The sequence below is a fragment of the Helianthus annuus genome, chromosome 6 (genome assembly GCF_002127325.2).
Source record: "Helianthus annuus cultivar XRQ/B chromosome 6, HanXRQr2.0-SUNRISE, whole genome shotgun sequence".
NCBI lineage: Eukaryota > Viridiplantae > Streptophyta > Magnoliopsida > Asterales > Asteraceae > Helianthus > Helianthus annuus.
In genome coordinates this window covers 13,834,478-13,843,477 of record NC_035438.2, presented here as the reverse complement: position 1 = coordinate 13,843,477, position 9,000 = coordinate 13,834,478, and the positions used below count along the sequence as shown (strand labels likewise).

At 34.7% G+C, this 9,000-nt stretch overlaps 1 protein-coding gene across 19 annotated transcripts; it reads left to right on the top strand.

Moving 5' to 3' along the window:
• Positions 1-3,248: 3,248 nt before the first annotated feature.
• LOC110864771 lies at positions 3,249-8,743 on the top strand. 19 transcript variants are annotated; one of them, XR_004860111.1, is made up of 13 exons: positions 3,258-3,420; positions 3,551-3,694; positions 4,203-4,280; positions 4,373-4,757; positions 5,214-5,296; positions 5,748-5,819; positions 6,406-6,485; positions 6,588-6,601; positions 6,886-6,939; positions 7,171-7,235; positions 7,748-7,810; positions 8,108-8,291; positions 8,428-8,743. XR_004860111.1 is itself a non-coding variant. In XM_035974406.1 (12 exons), the coding sequence occupies exons 6-12, from the start codon at positions 5,270-5,272 to the stop codon at positions 8,539-8,541; spliced, it is 558 nt and encodes a 185-aa protein (XP_035830299.1). In that variant the 5' UTR covers positions 3,258-3,420; positions 3,551-3,694; positions 4,203-4,280; positions 4,373-4,447; positions 4,682-4,757; positions 5,214-5,269; the 3' UTR covers positions 8,542-8,743. The 19 variants fall into 19 exon arrangements, 6 of the variants coding, with proteins under 6 accessions (XP_035830299.1, XP_035830301.1, XP_035830297.1 ...); XR_004860107.1 differs by having other exon boundaries at positions 6,584-6,601; positions 8,428-8,737; XR_004860113.1 differs by having other exon boundaries at positions 3,251-3,420; positions 5,748-6,485; positions 6,584-6,601; positions 8,191-8,291.
• Positions 8,744-9,000: the final 257 nt, after the last annotated feature.

Below are 9,000 nucleotides of genomic sequence, written 5' to 3'. Positions count from 1 at the left end.
GTATATCCCATTTTAATTTTACACCATTGTGAACCTTACGCCTTTTTTACTCTTTGATCGAGGTTCTCGGCATTGAAAAATCTTCGTAAACTAAGTCACACGTGTATATGTTGACATTTAAGAGATATACACTCAAGAAAATCAAGGGCAATGGTGATATAAATGCGGATTAGACACCAAAAAAAACACTCAACAAATGGCTACAATTTAAGGAATGTGTTTAGTGACGACATTAGATTCCTAATTGATGGAGAAAGATCTGGTGGCAAGAAAAGCTGCTTCTAGGAAGTTGTCAACTGTTTTCGCTCGACGATTCCATTCTTGGGTGGTTGGTTTGGCCCTTTTTCCTGTAACTCGAATCCAAGCCCGGTATATACCATTTTTATTTTACACCATTGTGAACCTTACGCTTTTTTTACTCTCTGATCGAGGTTCTCGGCATTGAAAAATCTTCGTAAACTAAATCATACGTGTATATGTTGACATTTAAGAGATATACAGTCAAGAAAAAAAAGCGCAATGGTGATATATATATGCGGATTAGACACCAAAAGAAAACACTCAACAAATGGCTACTATTTAAGTAATGTGTTTAGTGACGGCATCAAATTGCTAATTGATGGAGAAAGGTCTGGTGGCAAGAAAAGCTGCTTCGAGGAGGTTGTCAAGTATTTTCGCTCGACGATTCCATTCTTGGGTGGTTGGTTTGGCCCTTGTTCCTGTAACTCGAATCCTAGCCCGGTATATCCCATTTTAATTTTACACCATTATGAACCTTACGCCTTTTTTACTCTTTGATCGAAGTTCTCGGCATTGAAAAATTTTCGTAAAGTAAATCACACGTGTATATGTTGACATTTAAGAGATATACAGTTAAGAAAATCAAGGGCAATGGTGATATATATGCGGATTCGACACCAAAAAAAACCCTCAACAAATGGCCACAATTTAAGGAATGTGTTTAGTGAGGGCATCAGATTCCTAATTGATGGAAAAAGGTCTAGTGGCAAGAAAAGCTGCTACTAGGAGGTTGTCAAGTGTTTTCGCTCGACGATTCCACTCTTGGGTGGTTGGTTTGGCCCTTGTTCCTGTAACTCGAATCCTAGCCCAGTGTATATCATTTTAATTTTACACCATTGTGAACTTTAAGCCTTTTTTACTCTCTGATCGAGGTTCTCGGCATTGAAAAATCTTCGTAAACTAAATCACACGTGTATATGTTGACATTTAAGAGATATACAGTCAAGAAAATCAAGGGCAATGGTAATATAAATGCGGATTAGACACAAAAAAAAACACTCAACAAATGGCTACAATTTAAGGATTGTGTTTAGTGACGACATCAGATTCCTAATTGATGGAGAAAGGTCTGGTGGCAAGAAAAGCTGCTTCTAGGAGGTTGTCAAGTGTTTTCGCTCGACGATTCCATTCTTGGGTGGTTGGTTTGGCCCTTGTTCCTGTAACTCGAATCCTAGCCCGGTATATCCCATTTTAATTTTACACCATTGTGAACCTTACGCCTTTTTTACTCTCTGATCGAGGTTCTCGGCATTGAAAAATCTTCGTAAACTAAATCACACGTGTATATGTTGACATTTAAGAGATATACAGTCAATAAAATCAAGGGCAATGGTGATATATATGTGGATTAGACACAAAAAAAAAAAGCTCAACAAATGGCTACAATTTAAGGATTGTGTTTAGTGACGGCATCAGATTCCTAATTGATGGAGAAAGGTCTGGTGGCAAGAAAAGCTGCTTCTAGGAGGTTGTCAAGTGTTTTCGCTCGACGATTCCATTCTTGGGTGGTTGGTTTGGCCCTTGTTCCTGTAACTCGAATCCTAGCCCGGTATATCCCATTTTAATTTTGCACCATTGTGAACCTTACTCCTTTTTTACTCTCTGATCGAGGTTCTTGGCATTGAAAAATCTTCGTAAACTACATCACACATGTATTTGTTGACATTTACGAGATATACAGACAAGAAAATCAAGGGCAATGGTGACATTTATGCGGATTAGACACCAAAAAAAACACTCAACAAATGGCTACAATTTAAGGAATGTGTTTAGTGACGGCATCAGATTCCTAATTAATGGAGAAAGGTCTGGTGGCAAGAAATGCTGCTTGTAGGAGGTTGTCAAGTGTTTTCGCTCAACGATTCCATTCTTGGGTGGTTGGTTTGGCCCTTGTTCCTGTAACTCGAATCCTAGCCCGGTATATCCCATTTTAATTTTGCACCATTGTGAACCTTACTCCTTTTTTACTCTCTGATCGAGGTTCTTGGCATTGAAAAATCTTCGTAAACTACATCACACATGTATTTGTTGACATTTACGAGATATACAGACAAGAAAATCAAGGGCAATGGTGACATTTATGCGGATTAGACACCAAAAAAAACACTCAACAAATGGCTACAATTTAAGGATTGTGTTTAGTGACGGCATCAGATTCCTAATTGATGGAGAAAGGTCTGGTGGCAAGAAAAGCTGCTTCTAGGAGGTTGTCAAGTGTTTTCGCTCGACGATTCCATTCTTGGGTGGTTGGTTTGGCCCTTGTTCCTGTAACTCGAATCCTAGCCCGGTATATCCCATTTTAATTTTGCACCATTGTGAACCTTACTCCTTTTTTACTCTCTGATCGAGGTTCTTGGCATTGAAAAATCTTCGTAAACTACATCACACATGTATTTGTTGACATTTACGAGATATACAGACAAGAAAATCAAGGGCAATGGTGACATTTATGCGGATTAGACACCAAAAAAAACACTCAACAAATGGCTACAATTTAAGGAATGTGTTTAGTGACGGCATCAGATTCCTAATTAATGGAGAAAGGTCTGGTGGCAAGAAATGCTGCTTCTAGGAGGTTGTCAAGTGTTTTCGCTCAACGATTCCATTCTTGGGTGGTTGGTTTGGCCCTTGTTCCTGTAACTCGAATCCTAGCCCGGTATATCCCATTTTAATTTTACACCATTGTGAACCTTACTCATTTTTTACTCTCTGATCGAGGTTCTCGGCATTGAAAAATCTTCGTAAACTAAATGACACGTGTATATGTTGACATTTTAGAGATATACAGTCAAGAAAATCAAGGGCAATCTATTATCTATTATCTATTATATATAATAAATGTGTTAAATTTTGCTGATGTGGCATAATATTAGAGCCTCTAAATTTCACTTTTGGCTCCAAAAATTCGAGTCTCTGTTTTCATTATATGGGCAAGTGCGGGATCCATACTATGACCCGATATTTAAATGTATTGAAAACCTAATTCTCTATCTCTTCACACGGCTCTGCTTCCTTCTGACCTAAATCCTTCAGCAGCATCTATATGATCTCTCCATCTGATCGATCTATCTGCAAATGGTCCATGATCTTATTGCTCTTGATCCTCGGTGTCGATTTCAGGTAAATTATTATTTTAGTTAATATAGTTAGGGTTTCATCAACTGCTTCTTTTTGATCGGATCTGCTCTTCATGTTTCAAAAAACCTAAGTTTTAAATCGAATAAGTTTATGTGTTTTTGTATCGTTCTAGGGTTTTAGGTCTGCTCAGATGATGAAGGAGATGAAGATGACGACGATATTTGCCACCTGCGTCAATTTAGGATTCCATATTTTCAACTCTTCAGTTTCGTCATTCTAGGGTTTCAAGTTTGCACCTCTTATTGGGATTTCACTGGTAATCTTCACAAAATTGTTTTTCTTTAATGAATAAGGTTTTTTTTGTTTTTTTTTTTTTTTGGTTTTGTCTTGAAATGATATGGGAAACGGGTCGAATGGGTCAGACTGGTCAGCCCTAAAGGTTCGACCTGTTTTGGATTTGTATTAAAGATTACCCGTTTTGACCCATTGCTTGCTCCACATTCCATCACTAAAAAATCTGGTTGAGGGCTGTTACTGGTCAAGAACATACATTTTCTTAAGTAGTTATTGTGCAACAACCCTAATGATTGTTAAAGATGGTCTGGAATGTTATGGATTGCTTTCAAATGGAGTTACTTTTTTTTGTTACTGTTTCTTGTGGCTGTGGTAAATTGAATTGGTTTAAGTTAATGCCGTTTATCTTTTATGAGACAATGTGTTTGCAATCTTCATAATTTATTTTTTATATCAAAAAGAAATCAGGTAATTTTGTATGCTATGTAAATCCCTTCTCCTTGCTTATTCTAATAAAAAAAATCTTGTAGATTTAGTCCTGATGAAGAAACATCAATGGGATTAGTTCAGCAAGAAGGTGGTCGTGTGGTGTATTAGCAGCTATACAAGTAAACATCTTGAGTTATCAGTTTACCTCTTTATTTGTGAATTAATGTTGTGTAGAATACATATTTGGATTGTCTTAATTGGATTCCAACAGATCCGGCAGCGGTGTCGGTGGCTATGACTTTGGTAATTACTAGGTTACCCATTTCACTTCTTTCTCATGTCAAAGGTATTATTTTTTTTATTTTGCTGAAGTTTCATATTTTATTTTGAGCATTTAATTGGTGTATAAAACTTGAATTTATTTCTGTGCTATTAGTTTGTTGTTTTGAGTCGATTATCTGGTGATTTGCGGCATTGTTGCTTCTGCTGTGCACATATAAAACATGTCTACACAGGTTGTTATAACAACATGATGTTATTGAGAGTTAGTAACTGCTTCTCTAACTTGTACGTTAATTAGTTCACCTGTTTGTCACACCCGCATAAGATTCTGACAGAGAGAAGATCAAAGATGCACACCATGAGAAAACATTAAGGTTAGCTGGTTTTTCTTAAAGATATGAGAGTGTTTATGATTTTTTTCGTGTAAGACAAGTATCTCTGCTGGCCTATGTAATATATAATTAAATATTGTAATTTCTTATTTTTAATAAATACTAGAGTAGATTACACAAATACTTTGTGTGGTTTGACCCTATTCATGACTTTAAAATCTAAGTTTGGGGTGGTAAATTTTTGGTCAAAGGAGGGGTAGGGTAGTGGCAGTGGAGGTGAACGTTGGGGTGTGGGGGTTTGCCAAACTAGATGTTGGGTTTTTTTGTTTTAAAAATTTATAAAAACCATATAAATCAAACCTTCTTCTGATGTCTAAAAAATCTTAAATAATAGCACATCCAAACCACCCCCTTAAGGATAATTTGCCTTTTCTTCTTTCTATATATGTTGATTGCTATTATAATCATTTATAGGTTTAAGCCCGTCTCTTATCACAGGCTTTACTTGCTTATTCGCATTTACGGGTGTTGGAGCAATATTCATATATGCACAAATGGTTAATCAATTTGGAAATTTAAAGGTAGGCTTCGTTTTACTTATTATATACTTGTATTCCTAAACTAGAGGTAGCAAAACGTGCAGGTTGGGACGCTGGGTAACAGTTAAGAGTGGGTTTGGGTTGGGCTGGCCCGCTAACACTTCCCTTTTGCTAATTTATTCATATTTTATAAATAACCAATCGATAAAATCGATTACAAGAACTATTTTGTTTGAGTAACGGTTAACTTTTGATAAAGCGATTCACTTGAACATCAAATTGTAATTGATTTCTGGTTCCATGCTGGAGTAGCGGACTCATATTCCAACATTATGTTTAACCTACAAAACATCATAATCGCATTATAGTATCAAAATATGAAATGATTATAATGTAATAATAGGGACGCAAAAGACGCTGATTGGTATGAATAGTTATGGTGTTTGTAATGAAATTTTAGTTTTGTTAATGACCCATTTGAAAAATGTTGCAGGGTGATATTCTGTTTATGCGTATGAGCAAGGACCCGATTTGCATAGGAGATATTTTATCGTTCACTGTTGATGTGAGTTTCTTAATTGAATTCTTTCTTTCAGTCTTTCATTCAGTTTAGTATGTAAGCTTTTATTGAAGTTATTAAAGTATATTAAAAGTGCTTCGATCATCAACTTTGTTTGAAGATATTGTTTTGTTCTTTGGTGCATAAACGTGTATGACCGGACACGCTAACGCTAACCGGCTCACACCAGGCCGCCCCAGGCCCAACGTGTGAGAGGTAAGTCAGCCTCACTCAATGGCAAGGCTATTGGCGCTTACGATCGTAATCGAACCCGCGACCTTTAGCTTTTGGTGCAAATCTGACGCCCCTTAACCATGATGAAAACGACAGTTGAAGGTTTAGAAGGATCAGCTAACCAACTATCATGTGTGATGAAGTTTTGTGGATCTTCGGTTGCATCGGTAGATAGAATGAAAGAAGTAGCTGAGCTTATCCTCAGCTTTCCAGGAGAATCATGTGATAGTTTTGTCTGATATGGGCAAAACTACGAACAAGCATATAGCGATTTGTGCAATCATTTATATATATTAAATTGATATTTTATCTCTTTTTACAAGAAGGTTTAAAGTTAAATATTTGTTGTATTATAAAGGCTAGAGAAAACGCTGCAAGTTGTATTTCGGATGTGTCTGAAATCGATGAGTCGAGTTTTGTGAAAGAACTGCACTACAGGTAAACATCTGGATTAATATAAAGTTACAGACATTAGTTTATGCTGATTGTGCATTTGTGTATGTATATATGCGGGACCGTGGATGGGCTTGGTTTAGACAGATCAATCATTATAGGTAAGCTTCCACTTTTTACAATTATTTAATCATTAAAGAGTTTTCTGCATAAATAATTAGGTGTTTAATACCTATAATGAGCATGATTGCTTGCTCATTTAGTAGATATGGAGCATGTATTTGTCAATTGGTGATATGGAGCATGAATGTCAGTAATGACTAAAATCATTTTGGAAAAGTATTAAATGACGGAATTTTATATATCATTAAAATACATATCGTGGTTTTCTATATTTATTTTGGTGACTATCTTGGTGTGACTTTTTTAGTGAATAAACTTGTAGGCAGGAAGACTATTGATTGATAAAACAATCCGTGAAGAGTTTACATGTTTAAGGGTAAGTGGATCAAATACCTGGGTGTTTTTGATAAAAAATTATTAACCATATTGTATGATTAGAGCTGAAATGAAGAATTAAATTATTGATAATGCTAAAGCTATATTATAATATGCTAATCAGGTAAAAGTGATAGTTTTGCTTAAATGATAGGTATTACTAATAAGTTTTTTTTTTGTATTATCTTTTTTGAGATAGAGGGTTATTTTAATCAAATCTTTAAATAATCAGCATCAGGGGGTGGGGAAAGGCATCGGCAAGACAAATTATAGTTGAGATTTATCTTACACGCTGGGGTAAGCATACAATTAGTTGCACTTTAATCATCAAGTTTACAATGCTTATTTGGTTTTTTGTTGTTTTTTTATATCAAAGTGTTCCTCCAGCTGCAAACTATGCTTTTAGCGTTTTCTCATGAACTAGCTGATTTCTATAATGGCTTGCTTGACATTCCGTTTGATGTTGCTTCTATATGTTGTATTATTTACATTTTATGAGTTTATTTGATGTAGAGCGTCCAAGATATTTTTTATTAATTCAAATTTTATTTTCCTAATCTTTTTTATTTTGTTTCCTATTTGGTAAGTCTTATGGTTGAACTAAATAAGGGATTTAGGGTTTGTTGTTAGCTTTTATTGAATTTTATTGAAAAAAGCTTTGTTCTTGAACCTTTTGGTTCGTATTTATCGTCATTGATTACTAATCGTTCTTCAGCCATTTGAACGCACACGAAACTACATCATTATTACTTTATTCTTCTAATTATTTTGTTGTGTCAAATCTTGAAAATAATGGAATTTTGTTGAAGGCTTTCAAGAAGAGAGATAATGAGCTACAAGTTCGGGAAGCTGACCTGTGAAAGAGAGAAAAGGTAAAATTTTATTTTTTTTATGTGCGTAGTTTTATAATTTTGATTTGTCTTTTGTATATTCTATCATTCTCTTTTAATTTTGTGGTATTTTTCAAGTTTCTTTTGATTATTCATAGCTGTAAATGATACTATTGGGGCATTTTCTTAATTCCACACCATTGTATATGTGTGAATGTGAATGTGTTTTAGGGTTTACTTTTTTTCCTAATAATTCTATTTGCTTGGTTGTAGAGATGTGAGCAATAACTTTAATGGTGGTAGCCTTCTAACTCATTTGTTTTATGATGAAAATCTCAGTTTAACAAATTTTGTGTTGAACGTGTTGAGCTCAAGCTTTGGATATAAGATGATAACGAATTGGATTATGATTCTGATAACAGTTTCATCGTTGTTTGTGGATTTTGAATTTACGATCACGGCCTTCCTAATTCGTACTCTAATTCGCATTGAACCACTCATGGCCTCCTGCCGTTCTACTCAGGTGCGTTCAGCCTCTCTTTATGTAGTATATACATAAAAATAGGGATGAGAAGCCAGTTAATGTTCTCCTTGAATTTTGGTTGGTGTGAAAAGAAAAAGATCGATTCTAATGTTTGTTTTTCATTTTAAAATTGCAGAATCCTCACACATTTAAGAAGCCAGTTAAATGTTCTTCGGACAAACAGAGGAATTTATATAATGTACTTTATTTGCATTACTTTTATTTATACACTTATGATAATGTAATTTAAGTTTGAGTGTTAGGAATTAGCAGCTTTGAACTAGGGAAATTATGATCTTTTTCCATTCATATATGTTAATTCCTTTTGTATTTCACCTCTTTTCACAATACACTAGAGATAGACGGTAGAATAATGAAAGGAATGTGAGTGTTGTAATGCTACAAACTTGAAAAATTAATAGAGAGGATTGAAAGAAGCTTTGTTACTTTTATTTTTTGCTTATCATTATCAAAACTATAAAAACAAAATTTCTCATTGCTTTTCTTGGTTGTAAGCTGGCTGCTAATATCATTTTTGTTTACACGATTATTATATTATTAAAGTCATTTTTAAATTTTATTACAACTTCAAATACGGCCATTGCGAAGATCGATAGTAAAGAGTGGACTAATCTCATGTTACTTTTAATAAATTGTAAATGTAAAATTATTTGTCTTTTTCTTGATGTTTTTGTACACGGCTTATAAA